The sequence below is a fragment of the Schistocerca americana genome, chromosome 2 (genome assembly GCF_021461395.2).
Source record: "Schistocerca americana isolate TAMUIC-IGC-003095 chromosome 2, iqSchAmer2.1, whole genome shotgun sequence".
Lineage (NCBI taxonomy): Eukaryota > Metazoa > Arthropoda > Insecta > Orthoptera > Acrididae > Schistocerca > Schistocerca americana.
In genome coordinates, this window is record NC_060120.1 from 300,398,334 (window position 1) to 300,419,835 (window position 21,502).

The window sequence follows — 21,502 nt, forward strand, 5'->3', positions numbered from 1 at the left end:
AGAGCAAACATAAATACGGCAGTTTACTCGCATGTGATGTGACGGCGCGCTGCCTTCTCGATGGCTGAAATTTTACCTGCCATGTTCTCAACAGGCTATTTAACCTAAAAACATTCAGTGTCGGCTGCAGTGCATTTATCTGTTGCACAGTGATTGTCAAAGAAAATGAGTAATTGGAGGCTCAACTTTCGATGTCAAGCGGCAAAGTTGGAATTACTGTCTTTTCCGCAATGAGGCCTTTGGAGATGGTTTAGTATGATAAATGTGATGGAGAAGTGCTTATTATCATGTTGAAGCAGCCATCCGCTTATCTCAGAACCAAGTACGATATTTCAGTTTCAAAGTGTCTTTCATCACTTCGTATCTTATGTAAGTTTGCAAGTTTCACGAATAGATTCTGCCTGATGGTGGGAGCGTTATTTCTCTAAATTTCGTCGAACGGCCATTAGCTAATTCCTATTCTCTAAACATGTCGTATGTGTAACTACGTGTTTGACATTACTGAACAACCTGATTGAAGCTGAGAAATAACTTTAAAAAACAAGTAACAAAGGTTCCGGCGGAGGTTCGAGTCCTCCCTCGGGCATGGGTGTGTGTGTTTGTCCTTAGGATAATTTAGGTTAAGTAGTGTGTAAGCTTAGGGACTGATGACCTTAGCAGTTAAATACCATAAGATTTCACACACATTTGAACACACAAGTAAAAAAATTAGTCTGTTAGATGCAATGATATTTCTGAAACTTGTTTCAAAAGACTTTTCTTGATTTCTGATTTGACATAGGGTCGCTCTTAGAGCACGAAATACAGATGATTACTACTGTTGAGCATGAGACGCAGACACAGAAAAGTTCTAATAAATGTTTCATTGATCAGTTGATATTCATGGAGAGGATGTGAATTGCCGAGAAATATAAATCATATCTCTGTTTATGCATCCAGAGCTACGTTTTCTTTCGAGAAAGATGGTGCATTGGCGGAGACACTTGACATGATCCGCTCCATGTTCGATCATAGTGATTTAATTTTCCATAGTTTAACCGTATCAAATGAGGTAGATGAAGAGCTGGTTCCTTAAACAAAAGTCAGTTCGAGCTAGTCTCTGCTCACATTGTCGTTTTTGATCATGATCCATGGGCTGTTTTCTTTATGAATATTGACATTACTCCTGAAATTGACGCCTGAGTGCTAATCTTATTCTTACCCGATTTTAGGTCAACGGTCTTGTCGAGATGGATACACCGGTTCCCGTCAGATCACCGAAGCTAAGCACCGTTAAGGCGTGGCCAGAGTGGATGAGTGACCGCCCTGGTTCGCCGCATGCTGCTGATAGTTTTCCCTTTGCCTTTATGACAGAGGGGACAGGACAGGTGGTGGCGTAAAGTTCCCGATCACCGGTCTTCGTGGCAGTGTCCTGGATTAAACTCCAAACCTGTCCGCAGTGTCTCGTGAAGTGATGGCATGGGACACTGTTGATCCGTCCGTCGGATGGGGGCTTTAAGCTCGGCGACCTCCTTCGAGAGGCTCTGGCTGCGTGCCGGCAACGGGTTTCACCCTCTCCCTTCTCTCATCATGTCCAACACGCACATGAACTACAGTACTCACACATCCATTACAGTCACTTCCACTTAACAGATACACTTACACACACAGCTCCCATACTTCGTGAAGGAAAGGTACCTGAGTTAGGGGAAGGAACCTGCTCTTTGGTATCTACCAGCCATTCATGCCATACGACTTTACATTACATTACTTTTACCAAATTTAAGAAATTATGTCTCTCAAGAGCACAGTTATGGAGGTGGAACAATTGTTAAGATACTAACTGTTCGGAAGGAACACGGCTAATCATGTCACGGACGATTCACTCCGCCATCTTTGTCTAACAGAGACAGATTAAAGGATTTACGGGATTTACAGGAAAACTACATCTGAAAGGCAATCCCAGTATCTTACCACTGCTCCATCTCGGTCGGTTCAAACACCTCTAATGTGCAATATCGCCTGGATTATCATGGTGGTGAAATAACACATCCCCAGTGACCTCTACGACATTAAGATATTAGTATCGGTCCATTGTAATTTGTACTTAAAAGCACTTAAATGGATATTAAAAACCCTCTCCTGTTCCAAGCATTGTACCTCAAGGTATTGGAACCCTTTCTTCAAGAGAAGTGATTTGAGGTTGCTCAACAGTAGTTAGATCAGATTAGATTAGATTTACTTTTATTGCAATTCATCCTTAGTGGGGAGGTCCTCCAGGATGTAGAACATGTCAGAAAAACAATAATACATGACAAAAATTTACAACTGAAACCAATAAGCTAATTTACCTTCCACAGGTCACAATTGGAACGATCGTCATTTTTTTAATGAACACTATATGAAAGAATCATTTTACAAACACTAATGCACTGAATTTAAAATAAAAAAGTTTTATTTATTTATAAGGTAATAAAAATGTAATAGAACTACTACAATACTTATTTACAATGAACACATTACTGCACTGAAATGGTGCAGAAGTTAGAATGTACGGTTCAACTGAGAAATTCATCAATGGACTAGAAGGAGTTGGCCACCAATAAATCCTTTAGGTTTCTCTTAAAGTGAATTTCATTGGTTGTTAAGCTTTTTATGGCTGCTGGCAAGTTATTAAAATGTGTGTTCCTGAGTAATGCACATCTTTTTGTACAAGAATAAGTGACTTTAAATCCTTGTGAAGATTATTCTTATTTCTAGTATTGATTCCATGAATTGAGCTGTTGGTTTGAAAAAGTGATACATTTTTAATGACAAATTTCATTAAGGAATAAATATATTGGGAAGCAGTAGTTAGTATCCCTAGTTCCCTAATCAGGCTTCTGCGGGATGTTCTTGAGTTCACACCGCATATAACTCTTATTGCACGTTCTTGTGCCCCGAAAGCTTTAGCTTGGTTTGATGAATTACCCCAAAAAATAATCCCAAATGACATTATGGAATGAAAGTAAGCATAGTGTGCCAGATTTTTTTATATCCCCTATGTCTGACACAATTCGCATTACAAATAGAGGTTTGTTAAGACGCTTGAGTAGTTCTGTGGTGTGCTCCTCCCAGTTGAATTTATTATCAAGCTGTAATCCCAAGAATTTAACAATGTCGACTTCTTCTATCTGCTTGTCATCGTATGTTAGGCATATACTCGTGGGACACCCTTACAAGTTCTGAGCTGTATGTGGTGTGTTTTTCAAAGTTTAGTGACAAAGAATTGGCTAGGAACCAGTGATTAATATCCACAAATATTTTATTAGCCAATCTTTCCAAGACTACATTTGATTTGCTATTTATTGCAATGTTTGTATCATCGGCAAACAAAACAAACTTGGAATCTGGTAATGTTACTGACGAAATGTCATTGATATACACAAGAAAAAGTAAGGGTCCTAGAATGGAACCTTGTGGGACCCCACAAGTAGTTAGTTCCCAGCTGCATGATGCCTGACAGCTTAATACATGTCTCTTTCCTAATCACACCCTTGGTTTCCGGCCAGAGGTATAAGATTCGAACCATTTTGCAGCATTTCTTGTTACACCATAATATTCTAATTTACTTAACAGGATATTGTGGTTTACACAGTCAAATGCCTTTGATAGATCGCAAAATATACCAATACTCAGACTCTTATGAACGCGAGAGCACTGCGCCTGATACTACTGTGTGTAGCGCCGGCGCTCCCTCTGGCCACGCCGTCACACAGAGGGCGGCAGAGGAGACTGACCTTGTAGCCGCCAGACTTGTCGGAGGCGGCGGCCACGGCGCTGCTGCTGCCCGACTTGCGGTTGGCGCCGGGCGGAGTCAGCCTGTTGCGCACGCGGAACCGGTTGACGCTCGCAGACGTCTCCTGGTCGCGCGTGCGCACCTTTGTCGACGTGGAGGACGATGACGAAGTCGTGGACGAGGAAGAGCTGCCGCCAGGTCGTCTGAGGCGCCGCCTGCCAGTACCTGGAGACACACAAGGGGCGCTCATCAAAATCGTTCCTCCTCCTCCTCTTAAACACTTTCAGGGACGCTACTTATCGGTGTACTAAAGCGTCTTCATCAGTGAAGAGTCAAGGATTACTGCTAAGCCTGTCCGTCTGATTATTTATGTACATAGAGAACGACAGCCATCCCGTCACACTTCCCTGTGGCATTCCTGACGATACCCTTTTGAGACAGAGAAGTTGCTGTCGGCCGGCCGCTGGAGCCGAGCAGTTCTAGGCGCTTCGGTCCGAAACCACGCTGCTGCTACGGTCGCAGGTTCGAATCCTGCCTCGGGCATGGCTGTGTGTGATTTCCTTAGGTTTAAATAGTTCTAAGTCTAGGGGACTGATGACCTCAGATGTTAAGTCCCATAGTGCCTAGAGCCATTTTCGAACCAAGTTGCTGTCCATGCATCAGCACGGCTTTAGAAAGCGTCGCTCCTGCGAAACGCAACTCGCCCTTTTTTCACATGATATCTTGCGAACCATGGATGAAGAGTATCAGACGGATGCCATATTCCTTGACTTCCGGAAAGCGAGTGACTCGGTGCCCCACTGCAGACTCCTAACTAAGGTACGAGCATATGGGATTGGTTCCCAAGTATGTGAGTGGCTCGAAGACTTCTTAAGTAATAGAACCCAGTACGTTGTCCCTGGATGGCGAGTGTTCATTGGAGGTAAGGGTATCATCTGGAGTGCCCCAGGAAAGCGTGGTAGGTCCGCTGTTGTTTTCTATCTACATAAATGATCTTTTGTATAGGGTGGATAGCAATGTGCGGCTGTTTGCTGATGATGCTGTGGCGTACGGGAAGGTGTCGTGACTGTAGGAGGACACAAGATGACTTGGACAGGATTTGTGATTGGTGTAAAGAATGGCAGCTAACTCTAAATGTAGATAAATGTAAATTAATGCAGATGAATAGGAAAAAGAATCCTGTAATGTTTGAATACTCCATTAGTAGTGTAGCGCTTGACACAGTCACGTCGATTAAATATTTGGGCGTAACATCGCAGAGCGATATGAAGCGGAACAAGCATGTAATGGCAGTTGTGGGGATAGCGGATAGTCGTCTTCGGTTCATTGGTAGAATTTTGGGAAGACGTGGTTCATCTGTTAAGGAGACCGCTTATAAAACACTAATACGACCTATTCTTGAGTACTGCTCGAGCGTTTGGGATCCCTATCAAGTCGGATTGAGGGAGGACGTAGAAACAATTCAGAGGCGGGCTGCTAGATTTGTTACTGATAGGTTTGATCATCACGCGAGTTTTACGGAAATGCTTCAGGAACTCGGGTGGCAGACTCTAGAGGAAAGGAGGGGTTCTTTTCGTGCATCGCTACTAAGGAAATTTAGAGAACCAGCATTTGAGGCTGACTGCAGTATAGTTTTACTGCCGCCAACTTACATTTCGTGGATAGACCACAAAGATAAGATAAGACAGATTAGGGCCCGTACAGAGACATATAGGCAGTCATTATTCCCTCGTTCTGTTTGGGAGTGGAACAGGGAGCGAGTATGCTAGTTTTACGAGGTACCCTCCGCCACACACCGTATGGTGGATTGCGGAGTATGTATGTAGATGTAGATGTAGATGATACTTCATTTCTTACTGAACTGATCGGTAGTCACATCTGAAGGAGGAGGTAGCTTTTAGGCCAAATAGTCTTCTTACTGGGGAAAAATTAACACAGGTGTTCCACAGGGTTCGATGTCAGGTCCGGTCCTGTTCTCGCCACACAGCTAGTTTGAATACCTCATCAACAAATTATGAGACAATATCATTTTTAATGGAAATGTCGTTATTAACCAACCACTATCGGTTTATGTACGCAAATGAGGCGCGTCCGTCATGATTACCCTTTCTTCGCACGACATCCTGTGAACCTCGTATGAAGGACAACATGCATATTCCATATTCATAGATTTCTGGAAAGCGTTTGAGACGGTGTGCGACTACAGACTGTTAATGAAGCTCCGAGCATACGGAATACGTTCTCAGATATGTGAGTGGTTCGAAGACTTCTTAAGCAGCAGGACCCAGTGCGTTGTCCTCGACGGCGCGTGTTCTTTAGAGACGAGGGTATCGTCAGGAGTGTCACAGGGAAGTGTGATAGGATGGCTGTCGTTCTCTATTTACATAAATAATCAGACGGATAGGCTGAGTAGTAATCCTTGACTGTTCACTGACGAAGACGCTGTAGTATACCGACAGGCATCGTCGTTCAGTGACTGTAAAGAAATGCAGGATGACGTCGAATTTCTATTTGATGTGATGAATGGCAGCTTGATCTAAATGTAGTATCATGCCAGCTAAAGCACGTAGCAAAACAATCCTGTAATGGTTCAAATGGCTCTGAGCACTATGGGACTTAACATCTATGGTGATCAGTCCCCTTGAACGTAGAACAACTTAAATCTAACTAACCTAAGGACATCACACAACACTCAGTCATCAGGAGGCAGAGAAAATCCCTGACCCCACCGGGAATCGAACCCGGGAACCCGGGCGCGGGAAATCCTGTAATGATCGAATACAATATTAGTGCAGTTTGACACGGTCACGTCGATTTAACTCGTGGGCGTAACGTTGCAAGGCGACTTGATATGGAACGAGCATGTAAGATCTCTGGTAGGGAACACTAATATTCCACTTCGGCTTACTGGAAGAATTCTAGGAAACTCTAGCTCATCCATGAAGGAGACAGCGAATTGGAGACTAGTGCTTCTATTCTTCAGTAGGGGGCCTACTCATCGAGTGTTTGGGATCCTGAACAGTTTTGATTAAAGGAAGACGTCGAAAGAATTCTTCAGAAATGGGCTGCTAGAGTTGTTACCGGCTGGTTTGATCAACATGCGAGCGTCATGCAAATGTTTCGGAAACTGAAGAAGGAATCCCTGGATGGGAGGCGGCATTCTCGTCGTGAAACACTACTGAAAAAACGTAGAGAACAGGCACTTTTAGTTGACTGCAGAACGAATCTACTGCCGCGAATGTACATTTCGCGTGAGGATTGCAAAGACCAGATAAGACAAATTAGGGCTCGTACTGAGGCACAATGACAGCCGTTTCCTCCCTCTCGAGTAGATTAGGAAAAGAAATGACTGGTAGTGGTACATGGTACTCTCCGACATTCACGATACTTCGGTTTGTAGAGTACATATGTAGATGTAAATTCACTGGACAATGTAGTAAACTGTTCGTCAGCTTTTGTTCTGCTTCCAATTGTTCACTGCGCTTTTGTTTACATTTGATGTTCTGGTTGCTGGATGAACTACAAATAGCAACAGTTAACCGACATCTTTATTCATATCCGTAAGACTAGAGGCAGCGGAAGAGACGTTCGTCGTATCTATAAGCATCGGTTTCGGCGCGTCGAGGTGTAAGGTCACGGAATTGGCAAGTATTGCGTAAATTACTGTTTCACTCTGTTCGATAATTTGTTTCCGATGATTTCTGTCGTTCCGTAAAATTTTATTTATTCAAAAAACCCGGCATTCTTGTTGAGAACTTTGACAACTATCTGGGTCTTCCGTAAGGTAGAGAGAGAGAGAGAGAGTATCTGCTTGCCACAGATTGGCTATGTAAAGGTTCGACTCATCTCCGCTCCTGTTTCTGTAAAATCTCCATTTGTGCTACCTTCCTTTTAATTCTCAGACGGAGATAGTATCCGTATATTTATCTGTATTATTTTTGGTTTTGTTGACCTGCCTTTTTTTTAAATTACCATGTGACCGTATGATGCATGGCTTTGTATTACCGGTTGTAATACAGGTGTAAGGAATATATGTTAAGTATTTACTAGTGTGGTCCCCCTCCCCTCCATACCTCCGTCCCCCCAACGGCTTTTTAAAAATTATCATTTATGCTTCATTGGTTCACGGGCAGTACGTCGGATAATTTTGTGGAAGATGCACAATATTTCAACGAGGTAGCTGCTCGACATCTTCAAGTTTATGTTCAGCGAATCTATCCTTAACAGTGCGACATGTCTGGCCAAAGTATGATTTCCCACAATGGCACAGGATTTAATGTATCTCTGTCCTCCTTAGAAATACGTTGTCTTTAACAGGACCCATCATAGTTTGCATTCACGCTGGAGTGCGGAAGACACATTTTAGTTGATGTTTCTTGAACAGCCTGCCAGTCTTAAAGGGCACGCCACTAACATAGGGTAGAAAAACCATCCTCTTGGAGTTCTCCTTTTCTTCTGGCTGTTCTTAAGCGTCAGTGTGTGCAGGTTGAAATGCATTACGAATCTGTTTATCACGGTACCAGTTTTGTACAGACACTGAGCGAAGATGGCTAAGCTCTGCTGGTGCTCTCCCTGCGTCTGAAATAACTCTAGCCCTATGAACTAGAGTCCGTAATACTCTACTGCGCTGAGATAGGTGATGGCAGCTCGTATCTCGTAGCTGTAGGTCAGCGTGCGTTGGTTTACGAAACGTGCTGTGACTCAAGGAACCGTCTTATTTCTGCGGACCAAGACACTTATGAACGGCTGGTATCAGTTCTTCTCCACTTCCATGGTGAAGAAAATGCCCGGATGGAGGGAGTTAAGGGGTTCCAGAAGTACAGGAAACGTTGCTGCTCCATGTGGCTAAACTACAAAGTTGTTGTCGCTGCTGTACTGCTGTTTATTCTTCGTGTCTTACTCTTCCTGAAAATACATGTCGATAAAACGAATATCGCACCGGACTAATCTGAGGCTGCGCTATCGAATAGGCAATCATAATTCCAATTTAAAAATAATTTTGTTCATAATGGTAAACAAACCCATGCCTTCAGTTCATACTGGGCTTCGCATGAAAGACGTGACGAGCGGTAATTACTTGGGCTGGCTCCAGGTACACAATGCTAAAACGAAACTGAAAATATCTGTCAAAACACCAGAGACAATGTGCCTGACGAATCATAGGCGAGACGCCAGCTACACTGGGCTATTCAAAAAGAATCAATAAGTTTCAAACATTTATTGCTTTCAAACTACGAAACGGAGAAACTCAATCTCAACATTCCTCGAAAGAGAAAATTTCGAATTTTTATGCATTCATTGGGAGCACCATGTATACACGACAAATATCAAAACAGTCGCTCATTTCCTGCTACACACGAAGCAGCTGGTCTCTCGTTATCGAATTCACAGCTTCAACAATGCGATATCGCAGACTTTCAACAGTGTCAGGCATAGGGAAGATAAAAACGCCGTTGGATTGGCGTTTTTATCCTCTCTATGCCTGACACTCTTGAAACTCTGCAACATCGCATTGTTGAAGATGTGAATTCGATAACGAGAGACAAGGTACTTCGTGTGTTGTAGGAAATGAACGACCGTTTTGATATTTGTCACGTAACACATGGTGCTCACATTGATTGCATAAAAATTTGAACTTTTGTCTTTCCAGAAACGTTCGCTTTGTATTTCTACCTGTCATATTTTGGAAGCAATTGATGTTTGAAATCTGTTCCTTCTTTTTGAACAGCCCCGTATATAAATTAAAGCTCCCTGCTGCGTGTTTCTGTTTGTATGTGACAGTTGGAATAATCACTGGCAGAACTATGAGAAAACGTTTCCATTGGTAGTCAGCAACATAGGTTTTCAGCGAATTTCTAGGCTGGGACGGTTGGTTATAATCTTGCATATGCCTCACTATTATCATTTTTCCCCCGTAGGCCATTCTGATGGTGCCCCAAAAGGGAGAAAGGCGTCATAGTCGGTTGCCTCTGCTTCCAGCATGATGAAACAAGTGTTACTATTCACGTGCGATCACAGTTGCCGACTTTATGGAACAATTTATTGGACAAGTAACCATTATCAGATTATTGGAGGCGAATCTCCTCGTGTGAGACGATGGAATACCCGGCGGCAGACCTCGTGGCGGCGCAGCGGTGCTGATTCTCCTCACGCAGGTGGCGCACGAGTCGCGGACATGGAGACGGACACGGCGCTGGAGAAACCCGGCCGGGGGGCGGGCGCGCTTTCCAGCACGCCGAGCCGAGAAAACACAGCACGGCGCAGCACTGTACAGCACTCAGCACCACAGACAAGCGCGGAGCCGACAGCGGCTACAAGTGTTCGCACCGTCACTCAGCTGACGCTTGGATCGCCAGTACGTTAGTGGGACGCAAGCAGATAAACAAACAAGTCACCAGTGGTAGACAGCATTCTCCCAGAACTACTGACATTCTTGGTAGAATTGATTCCATTCCATAGTAGGCGCTTGGTACAGCAACTGGCTATGAATAGCTTGAGATAACACAGTCTAGGTTGCAAAATATTTTTTGCTTTCGACGAAATGACGCCTTTCTCCCTTTTGGGGCATTATCAGAATGTGCCACGGGTGAAAAATGATAATAGTGAGGCATATGCAGATTAAAATGGGGAAATGGAATTAATAGGGAGTAGAAACCTCGCACTGATTGTGGACCTGCAAACGATGAGCCATAACTACGTATTTCGTACTTTCAGCCGTTTAACATTAGTACAGAAAGTAGTCAGCTACGCGGTACACATTGTGCGTACAGTATCGGAGTTTTTAAGACTAAATAACTTTCTGTTGCATAATTTCTTCTACCGCATTGAAGAACCCTATAGCAGAATTTAAACTAATTTAATGACCCATAATATATTTTTACATAATTTCAGTGTATTGGATTTCAATAAAATGTGCAATCTTCTTCTTCTTTTGCAGGGTCGGATTTGGCATGGTTAGTTTAAAGGGGTGGCTGGATGGCCTTCCTGCCACCACCCAATACCCCCTGGGATGGAACCAGTGTACCCCAGCTGTCTGCGTCTAGTGTAAACCATGAAATAGTGCGAACGTGTTTCAAATGTCTGCGAGTAGTGTAATTGAGGCGTAATGTGGGGGCCATCCCGGTATTCACCTATCGGAATGTGGAAAACCGCCTAAAAACCACATCCAAGATGGCTGGCACAGCGGCCCACGTCGTTAATCCGCCGGGCGGATTCGATCCGCGGTCGGCGCGCCTACCCGAGTCCAGGGAGCGGTGCATTAGCGCTCTCGGCTAACCTGGCGGGTTCGATAATATGTGCAATGTTGTAAGAATTTTTCCACGTTCCTTAGATTCCTCTCTGGAGTATACGAGGTCTGTTCGAAAATTTGCAGACATTTGTCCATAAAAGTATTCTGCGCTTACCTTTTACTTGTTGTGCATAGTTTCCTCCACAGTACTCGCCTCCACAATTGGTACACCATTCCCAAAGCCATTTCCACTTCCGGAAACACTCTTGGTACGCCTCTTGCTGGATTGCGCGAAGCGCAGTCTGCGAATTTTCTTTTATCTCGTCTGTCGTTGTAAATCTTCGTCCTTTCAAAGGGGTTTTCAACTTTGGAAATAAAAAAAAGTGCGCAGGGGCCAGGTCTGGAGAGTACGGAGGATGAAGCAGCACAGTGATTTCCGCTTTTGTGGAATAGTCACGCATCAACAGGAGTAAATGGGCGGTTGCGTTATGTGATCCAAGAGCCATGAATTGTCTCGCCACATTTCCGGCCGTTTCCTTCTCACATTTTCTCGCAGGCGTCACAACACGACCCGATAGCACCATCGATTAACAGTTTGTCCTTGTAACACGAATTCATGGTGAACCAATCATTTAAAGTCAAAGAGTACTATCAGCATCGCTTTGACATGTGATCTGACCTGACGAGCTTCTTTTTTGGTCTTGGAGGACCTTTGCCGACCGATTGTGAAAACTGAACCTTGGTCCCAACATCATAACCGTAGACTCACGTCTCATCACTAGTTTTGATTGTCTTAAGGTACATCTCGTTTTCATTTGTGCGATCCAGAAGCTCTTCGAGACGGACGTCTTCCTGGTTTTGACTCATTAGCCGTGGGACGAACTTGGCGGCAACGCAGTGCATTCCAAGATGCTGTATCAGGATTTCAAGACACGATCCAACGGAAATGTTACATTCTTCTGCAACCTCTCGAACAGTCAGTCTTCGATTGGCACGCACAGTTTCGTTGACTTTTCTGACGTCGGTAGACTTCTAAGGACGTCCTGAACGAGGGTCATCTTTAACTTCCGTCGGGCCACTTTTAAACCATGTGAACCACTCGTAACACAGCGTACGGCTTAAGTACTCGCCACAGTAGGCATTCTGCATCATTTGGCGTGTATCTGTAAAGCTTTTCTTGAGTTTCACGCAAAATACAATGCAGACGCGTTGCTGTTCTAACTCTGCCATCTCGAAATTCGCAACGCTCTACCCAATACAGCACTGAACAATAACTAACAGACATACAGCAGTGGAACTTCCGGCATTAAATACAGTCGCGTGCAGCGATGCCGACTGTATTTCGCTCCAACACACTATTGGCGCGAAATTGCGAATGTTACTGAAGTTTTTGAACAGTCATTGTGCATGGTATACAACTGGTGCGATGTGTGTATTCGGATGATCAAATATTGTATAATCACCTACTTTCTTTATCTTCGTACTAATCTAGTAATCTGACTACTCGATTAGGTATTAGTAGTTGTATATAAATCTGGCTGCAGCTTCTGCCTGAAATACGTTGTCAGTACATCACTCGAATTTAACATCTGCGCATCGTGAGCGGTGAAAGCTTTCTTCTAAAAAAAGAGTATCAGCGAAGTCTACGCTTTCACGACCTTCCTCCTCCAGAGAGGGTGAGAGAGCACTACGTGCATGAAACGAAGCACCAGACAGGCGCATGAACTCTGAGGGTTAAGGGCGAGGCGCCACTGGCGACCCGTTGACCCGAGAGATTTCACTGCCGATGCGTACGTACACCGAGCTCGGAGCCCACATTTCACTGCCTGGCGCTGCTCGGAGCCGAACCGACGGCCGCTATCGGCAGCTGAGTGATGCGGACAAAAGCTTCCGGAGCGCTATCTCCGCGTCGAGCGCGCTTTCTACTGTACTCTGCTGGCGGGAGCCGTTGCCACCTCATCCGTCTTACGTAAAGCCGGCCCGGTACGGGAAGAGATGAGCCGATGCTGCCTGCGACTGGGAAAGGGATGAGCGACGTCGGTGGACTCCGGGGAGGTTTTTTCCCGGCGAGAAAGCCGACCGCGGGCCGCCGCTGCAAGAACAGGTGGCGGCAGACCTCGGGCAGACAGGCAGAACGCTGTCGCTAACCTCCAAGTCCTTAGTGGCTGTTCTCTCACAGACTTATCGGCTCTCTTCTTTCAGCTCCAGGCTGGAGAATATTTCTTCCGAGTCTTACGATTTGGTTATAACAGGGTGGCGTAATTTTATAATCCATTATCGAAACAAAGTCGTTCATGATACCTAACAACAAACACATTTACCCTAATCAAAATCATAACAAGTGAAGTCGATTTTTTTATTCCAGAGAGGAAAGAAACGAGAAGTGCGAATAAGACTCGCTGCGTGACGGGTTCTGTACAAACTTAACTATATGTATAGACTGCTCATGTACGGGCTTTGATGAGTGAGTTTGCGAGTACGAAAATACGTGACATACACTGAAGCGCCATAGAAACTGGTATAGGCATGCGTATTCAAATACAGAGATATGTAAACAGGCAGAAGACGGCGCTGCGGTCGGCAACGCCTATATAAGACAAGTGTCTGGCGCAGTTGTTAGCTCGGTTACTGCTGCTACAATGGGCAGGTTATCAAGATTTAAGTGAGTTTGAACGTGGTGTTATGGTCAGCGTACGAGCGATGGGACACAGAATATCCGAGGTAGCGATGAAGTGCGGACTTTTCCGCACGACCATTTCACTAGTGTACCGTGAATATCAGGAATTCGGTAAAACATCAAATCTCCTACATCACTAGGCCCGGAAAAAGATACTGCAAGAAAGGGACCAACGACGATTGAAGAGAGTCGTTCAACGTGACAGAATTGCACCCCCACCGGAAGTTGCTGCTGATTTCAATGCTGGGCCATCAACAAGTGTCAGCGTGCGAAACGTTCAACGAAACATCATAGATATTGTCTTTCGGAGCCGAAGGCTCACTCGTGACCCTTGATGACTATACGACACAAAGCTTTCCTCCTCGCCTGGACCCGTCAACACCGACAATGGACTGTTGATCACTGGAAACATGTTGCCTGGTCGGGCGAACCCCGTTTAGAATTGTATCGAGCGGATGGACGTGTACGGATATGGAGACAATCTCAAGAGTCCATGGACCCTGCATGTCAGCAGTTGACTGTTCAAGCTGGTGGAGGCTCTGTAATGGTGTGGGGCATGTGCAAGTGGAATGATATGGGACCAATGATACGTCTAGATACGACTCTGACAGGTGACACGTAGTTAAGCATCCTGTCTGTTCACCTGCATCCATTCATGTCCATTGTGAATTCCGACGGACCTCGGCAACGCGACACCCCACACATCCAGAATTGTTACAGATTGGCTCCAGGAACACTCTTCTGAGTTTAAACAATTCCGTAGGCCACCGAACTCCCCAGACATGAACATTATTGAGTATATCTTGGATGCCTTGCAACGTGCTCTTCAGAAGAGATCGCCATCCCTTCGCACTCTTGCGGATTTATGGGCAGCCCTGCAGGATTCTTGGTGTCAGTTCCCCCCATCACTACTTCAGACATTAGTCGAGTCCGTGCCACGTCATGTTGCGTGCTCGCACGATACTAGGCAGGTGTACCAATTTTTTTGGCTGTTGAATGTGTATGGCCGTATCTTTTGATTTAGAAGCTTTACTTTTTCACACCGTCAAGGAACCGTAGATCTTAGTATTCGACATTCATTCTTGAGAAAATGGGTTTTAACACCCGATGGACGGACGGACAGCCAGACAGGGGGACAGAAAAGAATGTGATTATGTAACGGTTCTGGTTTGATCGATTCAGGTACAGAACCCTAAAAATTAGCTTCATTGATCGTTACTGAAGTTGTTGTTGTCAGCGGCCCACAAAGAAGGTAAAAATGTGATCAATTTTGCTTAACAGAGTAAAATGTTTGACAGGTGAAAATACAAATTTAAATTCTAGACTCTAATCATTTTTTCTATACAGTTCCTTATGTCTCATAATGGAATTCATGATTAAAAACTTGCAGCTTTGTGTGGCTAAATAAGAAACAAACAATCATAATTTAAGTCTGTCTCTAGATACGTAATTTATATTAAAGACTAATAAGGCATTGTCCTTTTAAACGGCCAGTGTGTAACAAAACTCACAAGGAAATCACGTATACGTAGCCTGTAAATGGCCTTATTTGAAATCAGTTTGACAATCACTGTGCAAATTCTACGGAATATGTGAGTGAGTAACTGAATATCTAACAGTAGACAGACAACGGCAGTTTGGCATTTTTGTAGTAATTTTCTTCTTTGTATGTCCTTTTAAGTTCCTCAGTTCCCACATCACCTCCGTTCAGTCACGGTATTATAAATATAAATGGCATGTGAAAGCAACCGGAAATCTATTAGGGACCCTGAATTATTTTTTGACCCACTGAAGCGTACTTAAAATCTGAGTTTGGTTGACGCCACAGTTATAAAAGTAGCTGCCTCAGAAGAGGATGGCAAATTAATGGGAGCAACATTTCCTGGTTTGGTTTAACTGCTTCAGATTTGTTTCTAACCAATAATACAGTGTTATTCATAAGTACAGATTTAGTTAAGGAGTGCGCAAAAGCAACAAGACATACAGGGAAATGACGCTTATCAATGGACAGAGCATCTCTTCAACCTTCGATTCGTAGCGTTCGCTCTGGTGTGGTAGCAGAGTGCTCCACTAGAGGGTAGTCGTGTCAGAACATGTAGACAAATCATCCGCTCTGTACTGTCGCGTCGAAGGGATTCGTGACGGCAGGTAGGCAACCAAATCAACAGACATCCGAAGCGGGTTGCCGCAGCGTCTACTCGAGCAGCGATTTCAATGAATTGTACACAGGTAAATGTAAATGTCGTGTGACTAGGGCCTCCCGTCGGGTAGACCGTTCGCCGGGTGCAAGCCTTTCGATTTGACGCCACTTCGGTGACTTGCGCGTCGATGGGAATGAAATGATGATGATTAGGACAACACAACACCCAGAAAATCTCCAACCCACCTGGGAATCGAAGCCAGGCCCTTAGGATTGACATTCTGTCGCACTGACCACGCAGCTACCGGGGGCGGACTGTACACAGGTTTTTGTTTGAATGCGCGGTGTCTGTTCTTTCGGACACGCATTCATACTACTGATTCGCCTTCTTCAGTGCTTATGGACAAGTACATCCGACCTGCTGCGGGAATCTGAGAATAGCGATTATGGAGCAAATGGACAGGGACGGCGGATAGGTGGGAACACGGGTCGGCCGTGAGGCGTGCCGAGGTAGTCCGCGCAGCTGTGATAACGCTGTGTTCCGGACGGTGCGGTGGTTAACGCACCTGCCTAGTAAGCTGGAGATCCCGGGCTCGAATCCCGGTACGGTACACATTTTCACTCGTCGCCACTGATTCCGCGTAATGTCCCGATGCAACTGACATCAGTACTACGTCTCCTTTCCTTTCCCTTTTTACATATAACACACGTATTTGATGCGTCACAAACGGTGTCAATATTGAGCACCACTTATGCGAGTCAAAAATTAGTAGAGCTAGTCTATCCCCTTACGAGTCTACGTTCTGTATGTCTTTGACGCAGTATGAGGCCTTCATTTCTCTCGGCGTATACAATTTTCAAATAATTTCCGGGAATGCAGGCAGTTGACGTCGTCGACAACCGCCCATATTTCGACACCAGCACACCCTGCCATTTACTAGTTAAAACCGCAGCAAGTAAGCGCTCTACAAGCGAATTTAATACCTCATTTTCCCAGAAACTCTGTAAAGATAACATACTCAGTTTGCGTAAGGCAAATGTCTACACTATTCCTTGCAGTTGTGGCATACCATAAATCGGTCCAACTATCACGGCTGTGGAGGATCGGTGTACCGAGCATAAGCGACATGCACGCTTACAACCGCCGAACAAATCCGCCATTGCAGAACATTGCCTTGGCACCGATCATCCTGTGGAATACAACACGGAGATTCTGGCACCCACTTCCAGCTATTGGCATAGTGTTCTTAGGGAAGCTGTTGAAATTAAATTAGCAAGTAACCTTATAAATAGAGACGGTTTTATTTTAATAAAATCTGCATGGAATCCTGCTCTCTCACTTCTCAAAAAACAGAGGGACAGAGTTTATGCTCCCTCATCCGTTGAGTATTAATTCACTATCGATAACTTCTGACATCGGTCTGTTTCGTTTGTGATGGCACTAGTGTTTACAGTATATATATATATATATATTGGGGGGGTTACCTCTATGGAGTTTTTATGAAAACCGAGATATTCTATTCGGTTGCACAGCGCTTACTTGTTGCAGTTTTACCCTGAAAATGGCAGGGTGTGCTCTTGTCGAAATATCTGCGATTGTCGACATCACTCGGCTGCATTCCCGTGAGTTATTTCAACTTTTACGCAGTAGTCTTCTGAAACACCGGAGAGTTTTATAAATAACGCTGTATGCTGGCAAAACTGACGACGGCCATATTGAAATGCAGCAAAAACAAGGGCTTTTATTCTCAAGGTCGGATCGAATGAGAAATTAAAACCACAGTGACGATATGAAGAAGCTTTGTGCAGACGTATTGCGCAGTGTGCCTAGTAGGCACGTCGATCGCGTCACATCGCACTTTTCAGTTCTGAGTGCACAGTGAGCACGTACAGATCAGTAGAATAACATCCTCTCCTGCCAAGTGTAAAGTGCGTGGTGTCTTTCGATTTCTACATGCTGAGGGATTCCACATAATTTCATTCAGCCGGCATAACGTAACTGCTACACGTGGCAGCAAAGTGCGGCAATGGTACAGGATCTTGGAATGAGCTTCTACAAACGTCTATGGTGCAAGTGGTCGCGGAAGGAAGCGAATGTCAACCAGTGATCTTGTTCAGCGAGTGAGTGACGCTTTTCGTTTACGAAAAGCAATTCAGAGTGTGTGCGAATTTCTAAGGGACCAAGTTGCTAAGGTCATCGGTCCCTAGACTTACACACTACTTTAAGTAACTTACGCTAAAGACAGCATACACATCCATGCCCGAGGGAGGACTCGAACCTCCGGCGGGAGGGGTCGCGCAATTAGTGACATGGCGCATCTAACCAAGCGGCTAGCAATGCAGAACAAGCGAAGTAGTATGTTGTTACGAGGCATTGTCTTTCTTCGTGACAATGTCGGCCGCTCACTCTAATTGCAACAAAGTCGTTCCTGAAGCGTTTTAGACCGGAAGTGTTTCGGTACACACCATACAGCCCGCACTTGCGTCGCTCTGAATTTCATCTCTTTGCTCACATGAACGGCTGGCTATGATGACAACATTCTGGCACGAACGAGTTGCAGACCTGCATAGAGAATTGGAGGAAAGACAGGAGGCTGACGTTTAAGACGATGGTATTGGAAACCTTGTACAATGCTGCCGCAAATGTCTAAGTAGAAGGGGTCACTGTGTAGCAAAGTAGCTGGAAGATGTACCTAAATGTTCACTGTGGTTTCCATTTTGCGACCGATGGGAAACTGAAAAAAAATAGCTCTCGTATATGTTTTTATTTGTGCTGGAGAATAGTACTAGTAAACATGGATCATGAGAAGAGTCCTCAATATCACGTGAAACATCAACTGCAGCAGTGGACCTGCAACTCTGGAAAAACAATGACCGGCCGTTGTGGCCATGCGGTTCTAGGCGCTTCAGTCTCGAACCGCGAGGCTGCTACGGTCGCAGGTTCGAATCCTGCCTCGGGCATGGATGTGTGTGATGTCCTTAGGTTAGTTAGGTTTAATTAGTTCTAAGTTCTAGGGGACTAATGACCTCAGCAGTTGAGTCCCATAGTGCTCAGAGCCATTTGAACCATTTTTGAAAAACAATGACCACAAGGTAAGTACATCCACAGGAAACTACGGAATTGGAGCCTAAATTACGAGGCCTGTTCAGAAAGTAAGCTCCGATTGATTGCCAAATTGAAACCACAGTGAACATCAGAAATGTTTTACTTGTAACAATTAGCTACACTTTTCAGCTACTTCTCTGCGTAGTCGCCGTTCTGACTTAGACTTTTGTCATAGCGTTGTACCAACTTTTCAATAGCCTCATCATAGAAGGCAGCCGCCAGTGCTTTCCGCCAATTCTCCACGCTGGCCTACACCTCGTTGTTTGTGTCAAAATGTTGTCTTCAAAGACAGCGGTTCATGTGACCAGAGATGAAACTCGGGGGAGACAATTGCGGACTGTATTGTGGGTAATCTAACATTTCCATTTGAAAACGATGCAGGAGCATCTTCATTACCCCTGCAGAATGCGGCTGAGAATTGTCGTGAAGACGAAACAGCACGACAGTTATGTAATGTTAGCTGCATAGCTTCAGGCGAAATTTCTCACCAGGCCCTCGTACTTGGCGGCAGACACTATTTTCTAGACATCTTTACGCACTCACTGCGAGCTCAGAAATGAGAAGAGCGACGTGATGCTAACTGGGGCTATACTAGAGACACTACCCAACACATCTGTGCAAAGCTTTATCGGATTTTCATAGTCGTTTCCATTTCGCGACCGATCGGAGCTTACTTTCTGAACGCCCCTCGTATATACCAGAAACTAAACAGAGGCAGAGCTCAACACGGCAGCCACTGAAGGTGTACTGTCCCTCTAGATCGAGGTGTCTGCAGCTCGTGGTCGTGCGGTAGCGTTCTCGCTTCCTTCGCCCGGGATCCCGGGTTCGATTCCCGGCGGGGTCAGGGATTTTCTCTGCCTCGTGATAACTGGGTGTTGTGTGATGTCCTTAGGTTAGTTAGGTTTAAGTAGTTCTAAGTTCTAGGGGACTGATGACGAGAGCTGTTAAGACCCATAGTGCTCAGAGCCCAGATCGAGGTGTGTCCTCCGCTCCAGTGTGGTCGGCGTCCTGTGGGGCCTGAGCCGGGGAGTCGAAGCTGCGAGCCCTGGCACGAATATGCTGGCGTGGCCTGGCCCGTTTCCAGGAGGCGGCGGCCCCGATGCGTGATGGAGAGCTCTGGCACTGACCTTCGCACAAAGAGAAACTCGCGGGGCCGACGGCCCACGCAGTCTGCGGTCGGCACTCGGCGCACCCCGGGCTTCCGACGCTTAACCCCACTAATAGCTTCCGACCGTCGTCGAGCTCTGCCCCTTAACCCGCTCTCACACGGGATGCATCTCCCACCGCGAAGCACGCCAGGCGTGGAATCTGTTGGACTCTGAAGGGATCTGCGAACGCGGCGGTTTCCGGCTGCAGTTTTCAGCAGCATCTACCACACAATCACGAAGTTTGTCTACAAAAATTTACGTGCGCAATTAACTACCTTGGATCTAGAGCTTCTGTAAGGAGAGCTTCTGTAAAGTTTGGAAGGTAGGAGACGAGGAACTGGCAGGCGTAAAGCTGTGAGTACCGGGAGTCGTGCTTCGGTAGCTCAGTTGGTAGAGCACTTCCCCGAGAAAGGCAAAGGTCCCGAGTTCGAGTCTCGGTCGGGCACACAGTTTTAATCTGCCAGGAAGTTTCATACCTTGGATCTGTTAGCGACTGTCCAAAAATGATGGAACCAGCCTGCAATGTGGAGTGCAGTTTTGCAATTCATTGGTCTGTGTAACTAATACGAAGGTACTGAGCAGAACTGCGGAAAAAAGAAATTTATGGCAAACCTTGACTAAAAGAAGGGATCGGTTGGTAGAACGCATCCTGCGGTATCAAGCAATCGTCAATTTAGCACTGGAGAGATGTTTGGGGAGTAAATGTTGCAGAAGGAGACCAAGGGACGAGTGCAGTAAATAGGATCAAATGGATGTGTTGCAGTGGTTATTCGGAGATGACGGGGTCTGTACATGATAGAGTAGCGTGGAGAGGTGCATCAAACCAGTCTTCGGACTGAAGATTCAAAAAATGGTTCAAATGGCTCTGAGCACTATGGGACTTAACTTCTGAGGTAATCAGTGACCTAGAACTTAGAACTACTTAAACCTAACTAACCTAATGACATGACACACATCCATGCCCGAGGCAGGATTCGAACCTGCTACCGTAGCGGTCGCGCGGTTCCAGACTCTAGCGCCTAGAACCGCTCGGCACTCCAGCCGGCCGGACTGAAGATTACAACAGCAACTGCGTCATCTGTGAAAATCTTGTGACCACTATTAATTTTACTTGACATGTCAGTGATACACAACATGAACAGCAAGGTTCTCAACACAGCAAGTCTGAAGCTACCTCTACGCCTACTGTCCGTCTAAAATAACAGGCTACGTGAATGTAGTCGAATGAAATAGGGTGATGCTACTGGAATTAGATTAGGAAATCAGACGCTTAAAGTAGTAAATGAGTTTTGCTATTTGGGGAGCAAAATAACTGATGATGGTCGAAGCAGAGAGGATATAAAATGTGGACTGGCAATGGCAAGGAAAGCGTTTCTGAAGAAGAGAAAATTGTTAAAATCGAGTATAGATTTAAGTGTCAGGAAGTCGTTTCTGAAAATATTTGTA

At 45.3% G+C, this 21,502-nt stretch overlaps 1 protein-coding gene across 1 annotated transcript in view; it reads right to left on the reverse strand.

Moving 5' to 3' along the window:
- LOC124595729 (probable chitinase 10) overlaps positions 1-21,502 on the reverse strand; it is a 372,682-nt gene that overhangs the window by 136,774 nt on the left and 214,406 nt on the right. The window contains exon 3 of the mRNA XM_047134600.1: positions 3,759-3,982. Within this exon, the coding sequence (XP_046990556.1) occupies positions 3,759-3,982 (224 nt within the window). The remainder of the gene's footprint in view (positions 1-3,758; positions 3,983-21,502) is intronic.